Below are 12,560 nucleotides of genomic sequence, written 5' to 3' on the forward strand. Positions count from 1 at the left end.
AATATATTTCTAAATTACATATGTGACTAGCATTGTATTTGTATTGGACAGTGCTGTGCCAGAGGTAAAATGATTGGGATGATCTCAGTATTACTAATTGAAAGATTGGTGGTTCAAACCCAATCAGAGATGCCTAGGATCTGCTTCCAAAAGGTCACAGCCTTCAAAACCCTATGGACCACAGTTCTACTCTACACATATGGGGTTGCCATGAGTCAGAATCAACTCGACAGCAACTAACAAAAACAACAAGCAGTATTCTGCCAGGTGGTCACGCTCTGACCTGTGACTAGGAATGGGCTGGTCCCTCTCTGCAGCTTCTCCCCCAAGGGATTCTCACCGAGAGCATCTCACGGGGTGACATTTGCTGCTTGGCCTTCAGGAGATCAACAAGCCTATTGAGAGAGTTCAGCTGTGCCTCAGTGGAATTGCCAAAGAAGTGACTCCCGTTCTCTCCCTCCTGAGCCAGCCAGTCCAGTCGTAACAGGAGAAACTTCTCCTCTTCCTCTAGAACCTGACGCAGGTGCTTGAATTCTCTGATGATCCTTTGTTTTTCATGCTCCACCTGGGCCTGGGGGTGAGGAGAATGGACACTCAGAAGACAGGATGGCCTCAGAGGCTCTCACCCATCTCATCCAATTTGCAATTTTATTGTTTACACTTACGTTGTCAGTGTAGAACAATGTTCCATGGCAGATTTGGAAAAAGAAAGTTGAGGAGAACTAACTTATTTTAGCATTTACTATGAGCTCAGTTTTAGGGTAACTTATGTAATGTTTAATCATTTTTGCCTTCAAGGGCCTGAGTCTTTAAAATTATCTTGCATTTTCAATTTATAATCTCCTTTCACACACACACTCACCCACCCACACACACACACACACAAAACAGGTAAAGAGGTTGGGTAGAGTTACACTGTCTTCATTTTTTAACTGGGGAGTCAGTCTCTAGGTAAAGACAGTAGGTAAGAGGCAGAAGTAGGTATTTAAATTGGTATTTCTGATGCTAACACCAGCCCGTTTTCCCTACATCACTATCTCCAGGTGGAGGAGACTGGAGTGTTTGACCTACTCTAATAACGCAAGGCCAGGTGCAAAGGTGCTATCGCAGACAAGCAAATGTTGTGGTAGAGGAGAAGGCATGAACACATCCTAAACCATGATGCCTCAAGTCTTTCTGTACCTCCAGCCTGCCCATCCTACACTCTGCCCCACTCTGAGCCACTCTGTTTGTCACTGGGTCTTTTTCTGGGTGGTGAGTGTAATAAGAGATTCTAGGGGCTTGAAAGAGAAGATGTATCTGCTTCCAAGGACCGTTGGACAGAGAGACCCACACCTGAGCATTTTCTTACCTTGAAGACATCGATCTTCCGTTCGCCTTGTGCTTTCACCTGTACTATCATCTTCTCCTTTTGCTGCAAGTCCTTGAGTTGTAATTGAATTAGTCCCTGTGGGGAAAGGACAATTTTCCTAAGCTGTGCCTGGGAGCTCTCTTGGCCTCACAAAACCTCCTGATCTCTCAGGAGGGTGGGTGAGACTGGGGGGAGCTGGGAGCTGGTTATGATAGGGAGGAAGAAATCTGGGGCCTCAGTGACCTACAGGAGAAGAATGTGTCATCTGTGAATAATTACAATTAATATCTGAATGGTGCCTTGGGGTTAATAAAGGATTTCCCTCATTTGTTCTATCAGACTGCCTTATAGAGGTAAATTCTGTTCTGTTGGCCCCATTTGAAAGCTGAGACAGGCTCAGAGAAGTAAAGTGACTCCTTGAATGTCTTATGGAAAACTCAGGAGCTTGGACTTGAGCCCGAACCTTCTGATTCAAAATTTTTTGCCTTTTCCATTTTTCATTATGGTTTGACTTCAAAACACTTCAGACTTTTGAACTAAATGGTATGCCAGAGATGATGAGATCCCTAGAGTGCCCACCCTGCCTGACTCTGAACTGCCCACTCAAGTGTATGGGGCGGGGGTGGTAGTAGTGCAAACCCAGAGGAAAGAGGTAACCATTCCCATGTCCTCACCGAGCTCCTGGTCTGATGGGCGAGACAGGAAAGGGACCCCAAATGCTTACCTGATACTTTGGGGCAGCTTCTTCTATCAAGTTGGCTTTGTGGGATTTGTGGTCCTGGGAGTCACGACACACTGTACAGAGAAACTTCCCATCATGCTCACAGAAGTAATGGATCTTCTCTTGGTGCTTCTGACATCTTGGTTCTTCCCTTTCTGGTTGTGCCTCAAGGGGACTCATAGCTTGGATTTTCTCTACCAGATTCATCAACAGCCAGTTGGGCCTCAGCGTGTCCTTCCTCACAGATTTCTTGCAAAGGGGACATTTGAGTAAACCGTCTGATGGATCCTGTGTCCAACTGATACAGCTGAGGCAGAAACTGTGCCCGCAGTCGATGGTGACAGCGTCCTGCAGAATATCTATGCAGATGGGGCAGATCACTTCCTCCTGCAGGTTACTGACAAACTGTGGACTGGCCATGATGAAGCAGGAGGGCTTCTTCCGGTCTGTACGAAGTCGTACCAGGTCTGCAGGAAGGTTTCTCTGAGCTGCGGGGAGATGGGTTGTGGACACTGGTTTGAGCAAGGGAGAAGGAAGGAGAGGAGAAGGGAGGGGGGGAAAGGGGGATAAAAGAGTAAACGAATAAAAAAAGAGTAAGAATTAGAATGTAGAGAATATTTTAAAGAGAGAGAACAGATGGGCTAATCTACCTTACTACTTCTTGAGATCAAATGGATATATACTGCTTATCAGGTTGGGCAATTTGTTCTGAACCTTGAACTAATTAAAGATACAAGGCAGTTAACTGATTCCTAAAAGACCATGGTACCAAAGTCCACAGGACAGAAGACTTCCTGTCAGTTTCAGCAGGGCGTGGAGAGGCTGGGTGAGGCCTTTGGAGGTCACACATGTTGGGACCGTTCAGCTGGTTCACTAGCCATGGCTTTGGACATCTCTTGTCTGCAGAGCCCAGATGTTGGGAGAGCACATGGAAAGGAAAAACCAGTTGCTGGAGAGTGGATTCTGGCTCGTGGTAACCCAACATGTGTCAGAGTAGAACTGTGCGCCCTCAGGGTTTCCAGTGGCTGATTTTCAGAAGTAGATCACAGGCCTTTCTTCTGAGGCATCTCTGGGTGGACTCAAGCCGCCAACCTTTCAGTTAGCAGATAAATGTGTTCACCATTTGCACCACCTAGGGACTCCATATGGAGAGGAGGGAAGGATTCTTTACCTCAGTCAGGTACTTTGGCTGCTCACTTTGAAGAGTTTTCTGAAACTAGGGAAGATAGCCACCTCAGGGAATTTCTAGTCACAAGGAAGAAGCCACCATCCCTCTCATGGGGAGATTCCTGGTCCAGTGGGAAAACAAGAAATTTATTGCAAGTCCATTCTCTTGATTTGTACATTGTTCTTGACCCTAATGGATCCTTACTTCCGTGTAGCACCTGAACCAGTCTGTCCTTTGTTGTCGTTTCCTGTATGTCATAAATATGCTGGTGTCTCCATGCCCATTCTTTGTTTTCACTAGAAAAGGACATTATCTTTGGGAAAGTGGAGGGTCGGTGAAAATGAGGGAAACCCTCAATGAGATGGATTGACACAATAGCCACAACGATGGACTCAAACCTATCAACTATCATGGGGATGGCATAGGACCCAGCAACATTTCGTTCTGTTATACTTAAGGTCATCATGAGTCAGAGCTAACTCCATAGCAACAACAATAACAATGTTTAATGTATCTGTATTTCTTCCTGATTCTTGTTGCTTCTCTGATCCCTGAATTGCCTTGGCCTATGCCTTCTGTCCTGACTAGGAAATTTATTAACTAGCATCATCTGTACTCCCTTCTGTAACTCAACACAATTGTGTCCTAACCTTTCCTCCTTCCCACTTGTCTTCATCTGGATTCCGACTTCTAACCAACCTCTGTTCTCTCCAGCATCTGCCCTCTGTCCTTACCAGGAAGTAACTATTAATTTCATTGGCTATCAATATTAGGTCAAACAGAGATTGCAGATGATTATAAGATTATAGCCAGATACATTCTGATTTGTCTGGGACAGCCCCTGGTTTCATTGTCCTGGAGTAATTATTAATACCTCCTCCGTTCATTCTCAAAATGTTCAGTTCACACAATAAATTATATGGTTGTCCTAATTATAGCAATTGCTGAAAGTCAAAGAATTTCTGAAAGTCTATTCCTCCAGGCTTTTCTGTTTGTTTGCTTTGAGGATGAATTAAAGCATCTTAACATTTGTATAATGATTTACTGTTTATACACATCCTAAACTGCTGGCCCCTGGAAGCAGAATTTAACTTTTGGACAGGTTTTGTTTGTCAGGCATGGTGATTGAAAAAATAACCATAATTTTGATGCCTTTAGAGAAGAGATCTATTTTCCCCACCACCCCCTAGCTCCTTAGATCATGTCAGTTAGGCCCATGGGAGTATTGGACCTTATGATCCTGCTTTACATATTTCTTCTGCATGTATTCTGAGTGTGTTACATCGCAAACGTAATTCTCACCGCTAAGTCCAATGTATCAGTAATCATCAGCAATATAAATATATTAAGATAGCCTTTAAAAGACAGAGATTATGAGATTATAGCTCATATATATACATATATAGCAAAACCCATTGCCGACGAGTCATTCCAACTTGTAGGGACATTATAGGGCAGAGTAGAACTGCCCTGTAGGGTTTCCAAGAAGAAGCTGGTGAATTTTAACTGCCAAGCTTTTGGTGCCACCAGGGCCCCGCATATGTATGTAAAAAAAAAAAAGGGTTTTTTTTTTTTTTTAAATTATGTCACTGTAATTCAAAGGTGTCCATTCTTCTATCTTCCTTATTCATTGTCCAGCTTTCCCATGCATATGAGGTGATAGAAAATACCATGACTTGGATCAGGCACACCTTAGTCCTCAAAGTGTCATCTTTACTTTATAAAACTTTAAAGAGGTCTTTTGCAGCATATGTATCTTTTTAAAATTTAGCTGTATGCTGATTATAAGAAACAAAGTTAAAATGAAATGAAGTCTAGAAATAAAGGGATGATAAAAGACGTAGGAAAATATTAACTCACATCTGCCCAACAACAGGAATGTCAGACAAAATAAAATTTAAGATAAAAAGCATGAAATAAACAAAGAGGGGCAGTGAGTTTATGTTCATGGGGGAGGAACAACTCAGAAAATGAGGGTGAGAATGGCTGCACAATTCAGAGAATGTAATCAACGCCACTGAATTGTACATGTAGAAATTGTTGAATCAGCCTATGTTCTTCTGTATAGATTCTCAACAAAAACAACAAAAGTAAAATAATTCATTAAACAAATAAAGACGAACACTCCATGTTGTCAAAAAGGAAAAATCTTCAAGAAGACATGACGATCATGAACTTTGTGGACCTCCCTAAAAACATAGCCTCAAATGACATAAAGCAAAAACCAAGACAAGTACAAGTGAAATGGACAAATCCACAATATGGAGAGATTTTTATCACCTCTTTTAGAAATTGAAAGATGACACAGAGACAGAATTTTTAAAGATATAGAAAATTTGAGCAACATAACTTGATCAGATATTTTTACATAGGATTTTATACTCAACAAAGAGATAACATGTGTTGTTTTCCAGTGTGCATGGATCACTCAAAGAACTGATTACCCTCTAGGACATAAAGAAGTCTCGACAAAAAGTATTTCTATGATGCAGATCATATTCTCTATAATTTAAATAAAAATGAGCAAAAACACAAAAAAGATAATTCGAACAAAAACTCACTCATATGTTTGCAAACTAAAACGTAAGCTCTTAATACATGGCTTAAAGCGGAAATTATGATGGAAATTACGAAATATTCAGTAGTGAGTGACAAAGGCAATCCTCTGTATCACAATTTGTGGGATTAATTAAGGTGGTACTGGGAGGGACATTTATAAGTTAACGTGAAATTTCTAAAAAAAATAAAATGCTAAATATAAATGAATTAAGAGTTTAAAATAAAGAACTGGAAAAAAGTAACTCAAAGGAAGTAAAAAACCAAAACCAAACCCAGTGCCGTTAAGTTGATTCCGACTCATAGCAACCCTATAGGACAGAGTAGAACTGCCCCATGGAGTTTCCAAGGAGTGCCTGGCAGACTGGAACTGCAGACCCTTTGGTTAGCAGCCATAGCACTTAACCACTATGCCACCAGGGTTTCCAAAGGAAGTAAAAGGAAAGAAATTAAAAGCAGTTATTTTTTTATTATTAACAAAACTTATTTTATTTTATTTTTTTATTGTGCTTTAAGTGAAAGTTTACAAATCAAGCCAGTCTCCCATACAAAAATTTATATACACCTTGCTATGTACTCCTACTTGCTCTCCCTCAATGAGATAGCGCACTCCTCTTGTTAAAAAAATTTAAAAAAAAAGATCGATAAAACCAAAACTTTGTTCTTTGAAAATATGAATACTAATTACTAATTTTTTAATACTAATAATATGGGCATTAACTTTAGCAAGACTTGTCAAGAAAAAAGACACAAATGAAGCATATTTAGATTAAAAATGGCAAAATAGCTATTCATAGTGTTTGCAAAAAGTTACAAGAAGACACAATAAACAACTTCATACCAATTAATTTGAAAATATATATAAAAGAAAAATGTCAAAAGATGGGGAAAGATCAAACATAAAAGAAGACCTAAACAAATTTTTAAAATATGCCATGTCAATGGAGAGGAAAAGTCAATGTAGTAAATATAATAATTCCCATCCATTCATAAATCCTATGTAGTTCCAATTAGAGTCCAATTAAGATTATTTATATTTGTGTGTATTGTATATGTTAAAGTTGATAGATTGATTCTAAAATTCATATAAAAGGGAAAAAGTACCAAAAGAGCCAAGACAATTACAAAAAGAAAACAAGGGGATGGGGATTATCCTATCAGCTACCAGGACTTATTTTAAAGCTGTAATAACTAAGACAATGTGATATTGTCACAAAAGGAGATAAACAGATCAATGGAACTGCATAGAAAGCCCAGAGCCAATGGATTCTTAAATGGTAACTTGGTTGGTGATACAGGCATCATCCCAATCAGTGGGGAAGTGGTAAAGTAGTCAATACACAGTGCCTGGTCAATAACTTTCCTCCTGGAGGGGGATATTTGCTCCATATCTCACAGCCAAGGTAAAAATAATTCCAGAGGATTTAAAGACCAAAATTTCACAAACACACACAAAAAAGACATAATAGAAGTAGATATCTAGCCATCAGGAATCGACTTGACAGCACTGGGTTTGGTTTTTTTTTTTTTTTTTTAACCATCAAAGAAAGGTTTAAAACCCAGAATATATAATGAACTCCTATAAATTGATAAGTAAAATCAAGTAACCTATAATCTATAAAAATACCTATCAGGATATTTTTAAGAACTAGAAAGACAGATTTTCAAGATCATAGGGAAAAGTAAATAAGAATAGAATAATAAATAAGATTCTCCATATCCCCATATTTAAACCAGGATAAATCCCAAACATACCAAATATTTATGAGTAAAAAAATGAAAACAGAAAAGCACTAGGAGAAACCATGGGAGAATTATTTTATAACTTTTACAGATATGATATGAAAATCCAGAAACCATAAAATATTGATACATTTAGCTACTTAAAATACTTCCTGTATGACAAAAACTACAAAAGTAAATTCAAAAGACAAATAGCAAACTGGTAAACACATTAGCAATTTATATCAGGTGATTCACAGAGCAGGGGCCAATTTCTTTAAGACATAAAAGAAGTGCTATAAATCAGTTAAGATTTGTGGAAAAATGGTCAAAATACATGAATAGACAGTTCACAGAAAATGAAATACAAACGACTTGAATATATGGAAAAATTTGCAGCCTGTTTAAATTGGTACGATATCTATGGAGGTCAGTATCTGTTATGGATTAATTGTGTCCCCTCAAAATATGTGTCAACTTTGCTAGGCCATGACTTCCAGTATTGTGTGATAGTCCACCATTTTGTCATCTGATGTGATTTTCCTATGTGTTATAAATCCTACCTCTATGATGTCAAAAAAAAAACTTGCTGCTGTCCAGTTGATGCTGACTCATAACAACGCTATAGGACAGAGTAGAATTGCCCCCATAGGGTTTCCAAGGAGCTGCTGGTAGATTCAAGCTGCCTACCTCTTGGTTAGCAGCTGTAGCTCTTAGCCACTGTGCCACAAGGGCTCCCTATAATGTTAATGAGGCAGGATTAGAGGTAGTTAAGTCAATGAGGCAGGACTCGATCTACAAGATTAAGCTGTATCTTGAGTCAATCTCTTCGGGGATATAAAAGAGAGAAGCGAGCAGAGATAAGGGGGACCTCCTACCACCAAGAATGAAGAACCAGGAGGGGAGCTCACCCTTTGGACCCATGGCCTCTGTGCTGAGAAGCTCCTAGACCAGGGCAAGATTGATGATAAGGACTTTCCCCCAGAGCTGACAGAAAGAGTAAGCCTTCCCCTGGAGCTGGCACCCTGAATTTGGACTTCTAGCCTCCTAGACTGTGAGAGAATAAATTTCTCTTTGTTAAAGCCATCCACTTGTGATATTTCTGTTACAGCAGTACTAGATAACTAAGACAATATTGCAGTATATTTCAAAATTGCTAATGCTCATTCCTTTTATCCCAGCGATTCCACCTCTAGGAATTTACCCTGCAGATATACTCACATATGTAAAATTACTTTGGACAAGGTCATCCATTGTGGTAATGTTTGTATTAGCAAAAGATTGGAAATAGCCTAGAAGGCCATCAGCAGAGAAATGTTTAAATGAATTATGATTCAGCTCTATAATGGAATAAAATTTAAATGAATGAGGAAGTTCTTTATTCACAAATAGAAAATATCTCCAAGATATATTGCTACACAGGAAAAAAAATGCATAAAAATGCATATACCATGTTACCATATGGGTAAAATTAATTATATGTATTTTTTTAAATATATATTTAAATTGGAAACCCTGGTGGTGTAGTGGTTAAGTGCTATGGCTGCTAACCAAGAGGTCAGCAGTTCAAATCCACCAGGCGCTCCTTGGAAACTCTATGAGGCAGTTCTACTCTGTCCTATAGGGTCGCTATGAGTCAGAATCGACTTGATGGCAACGGGGTTTATATTTAAATTATCTCTGGAAGGATAAGGCTCCAATATAACATTAGTTTCCTCTAAGCAGGTGAAGAAGCCCTGGTGGTACAGTGGTTAAGAGCTCAGCTGCTAACCAAAAGATTGGCAGTTCAAATCTGCAAGTCAATCATTGGAAACCCCGTGGGGCAGTTCTACTCTGTCCTGTACAGCATGAGTCGGAATGGACTCAGCAGCAGTGGGTTTCCTTGTTTGGTTTTCAAGGAGGTGAACTGGCTGTAAATTTTTAGCTATGTAACCATATTACTTTTTCACAAAATTAAATAATAAAACAAAACACGAGTAAAGGTTGAACTGGAAATTCACAGTGAAAGAAAACCTATTAACCAATAGACACAGGAAAACAGTAATCTTGGAAATGCAAATAAAATTAAAGGAGAACAGCATTTCATCCCTCAAATTTATGAGATTGGGAATATTAAACGTGGCCAACGACATGGGGAAATGGGGACTCTGACACCCTGTTGATGGGAGTACAAACTACAGCAATTTGTTAATATGTGGTAGAGTTGAAAATGTGCAATTTCATTTCAAGGTTAAATAATAATGATTCCAATGATAATTGAAATAATACTAACAATACTACCACTACTAGTACTACTACTACTGCTACTACTAATAAAAGCTAACATATATTGAATGCTTACTATGTGCCCGGCAGAGTTTCAAGCATTTTGCATTTATTTGCTCATTTATACTGGCAAGTATTATTATCCCCATTTTGAGGACAAGTCAACTGGGGTTGAAAGAGATTAAGCAATTTGCCCAAGGTCACCTAGTAAGTAAATGGTAAAGTGGAGACTTGAACTCAGGTAGACTCCAGAGCTGCCTATTTACACCCTATATGATTCTGCTCCTCAAGAGAAAATCTAATACACATGTATCAGAGACATATATTAAGAGTGTTAAATGTAATGTTTATAAAAGCAAAATACTGAATATAATCTAATTGACTCTCAGTGGAGGAACCAAAATTGATTAATATTTAATACTATATAGTAGTTAAAATGAATTATATAAAATGCAATTAACTGGTTATTAGAAAACATATTATGAGAAAAGTAAAATGTAAATAAGATTTCAAAAAGCTTTCCAGACAGCAAGTTAAGTCAAGGACTATGGGGTAGGGATGAGATGAAGGGCAGCCTACAGAGAAATATCCCATAGCCAGCATCCCTAGGAGGGAGCTAGATGCTACTTAAAAACAGAAACTGAAAGTAATAAAAACAGTTGTTAAAATCATATGATAATTCAAATTTTATTTGAGTAGATAGACTGGATGAGGTTAACATATGATTCCATTTAAAGGAATAAAGAGTTTAAAGTCCTCTACAGAAAGTATATACAGAGTATATAACAGAGAAGAAAAATAACCATAAAAATAAATATATGGGGAAATAGAGGTCAGTCTGTAACTAATAGTTATGGCATTCAGTATAACATTAGGCTGAGCTGCTCAATAAAAGGAAGGATCAGTCATGGGATTAAAAACAACAAATTGTAATGTTTGTTTGCTTCCTTAGACTCATGAACAGACTAAAGATAATTCCAGAGATAGTTTAAAGGCCATTGTGTCAATGCAAACAGAAAATCCCAAGGCAGGCAGGCTTACTCCCCTCCCACTGCAAGGAGAAATTGCAGGCTTGCTAAACACCACATCCCAACTTTAGGGAGGAGCAGGGGCAGGAAGAGGAAGATGAAAGACCTGGCCTTCACTTGGCTCAGTTACCTAAAGAGACTATAAGCAATTGGATTGGCCTGTCAACACTCCACCCCTACCCTCAATAGTTATGATACTTGTTAGCCGACATGGAGTCATTCTAACTCATGGCAACCTCATGAGCACAGAGTAGAACAGCTCCTAGGGTTTTCAAGGCTGTGGCCTTTCAGAAGCAAGTCTGTCTTCTGAGGCGTGGGTTCAAACCACCAATCTTTTGGCTAAGCAGTTGATCACTTAACTGTTTGTGCCACTCAGGGCTCTGACATTAAGGAAAATTGGCAAGAAGAAATCTAAACACACTTCTATCAGAACACACCGGATTGTATAACATTCCTGTAGCAGGAAGTAGTGTCCCCAGAGCCCAGCACAGGGCTCTTGCTGTTGTAGTGTTGTAATGCCTCTCCCTGATTTTAGTAAAGATACCTACTGACTGGAGCTACCTTGAGAGGAGGATAACTGGGATGGCTAGTAGCTTTGGAATCCTGTTGCAGAGGGCATGGACTAGGAATCTGGCGAGGCTTGGCCCTAAAGAGACTCAGGAATATATATTAAAGCTGCCTTTGCATTGCATTGGCCAAATCTGCTGCAAAGGACCTCTTCAAAGTGTTGAAGAGCAAAGATGTCACCCTGAAGACTAAGATGCACCTGACCCAAGCCATGGTATTTTCAATCGCATCATATGCATGTGAAAGCTGGACAATGAATAAGGAAGACTGAAGAAGAGTTGACTCCTTTGAATTGTGGTGTTGGCAAAGAATATTGAATATACCTTGGACTGCCAAAAGAACTAACAAATCTGTCTTGGAAGAAGTGCGGTCAGAACGCTCCTTAGAAGCAAGGAAGGCAAGGCTGTTGTCAGAAGGGATGAGTCCCTGGAGAAGGATATCATGCTTGGCAGAGTACAGGGTCAGCGGGAAAGAGGAAGACCCTCAACGAGGTGGATTGACACAGTGGCTGCAACAATGAGCTCAAGCATAACAACGATTGTAAGGATGGTGCAGGACCAGGTAGTGTTTTGTTCTGTTGTGCATAGGGTCCCTATGAGTCAGAACCGACTCGACGGCACCTAACAACAAACAACAACAGCCTTCTAAATGTTGCAAGGTCTGTAGTGGGATTTCTCCCCCACCTACAGTCTCAACACTTCTATGCAGATTAATTCCCAAACTGCTGTAGAACCCATCTTCCATCTCACCCCAGACTTCAATTTCCAATGCCTTACGAGGGGTCTCCTTATACCTCCAACCTCCCCTGGATGCAGCGATGCTCATAGCTGGTTTTCCTTCTTGCCACATTCTTCATGGCAGACACTCTCCCGTCCTGTAGGTGGGATGTGAGTTGGTTCTGCCTCTCTGGGCTGCACTCTGGCAATATGTACTAACGTCCTTTAAAGATGCACATTAGACCTTTTGACCCAACAATTCCAAGTCTAAAAATTTACCCTAGGAAATAATCAAAGGCATATATATGCAGAGAAAAGGGATTTATTTGTTCATTCAACATATACTTATTATGACTATGTGCCAGTCATAGTTCTAGGCACTGGGGATACCACAGTGAAAAGAGCAAAGATTCCACCCACAATAAACTAGCTAACTAGTCATATATGAGGTGATAAATATCATGGA

At 39.6% G+C, this 12,560-nt stretch overlaps 1 protein-coding gene across 1 annotated transcript in view; it reads right to left on the reverse strand.

The window, feature by feature from the left end:
• Window positions 1–12,560, reverse strand: part of LOC100658256 (E3 ubiquitin-protein ligase TRIM31) — a 37,053-nt gene that overhangs the window by 7,344 nt on the left and 17,149 nt on the right. Inside the window, exons 3-6 of the mRNA XM_064294265.1 lie at window positions 2,378–2,560; window positions 2,076–2,146; window positions 1,352–1,447; window positions 341–571 (exon numbers count right to left, since the gene is read on the reverse strand). Of these exons, the coding sequence (XP_064150335.1) occupies window positions 341–571; window positions 1,352–1,447; window positions 2,076–2,146; window positions 2,378–2,560 (581 nt within the window). The remainder of the gene's footprint in view (window positions 1–340; window positions 572–1,351; window positions 1,448–2,075; window positions 2,147–2,377; window positions 2,561–12,560) is intronic.

The sequence above is a fragment of the Loxodonta africana genome, chromosome 1, assembly GCF_030014295.1.
Source record: "Loxodonta africana isolate mLoxAfr1 chromosome 1, mLoxAfr1.hap2, whole genome shotgun sequence".
Lineage (NCBI taxonomy): Eukaryota > Metazoa > Chordata > Mammalia > Proboscidea > Elephantidae > Loxodonta > Loxodonta africana.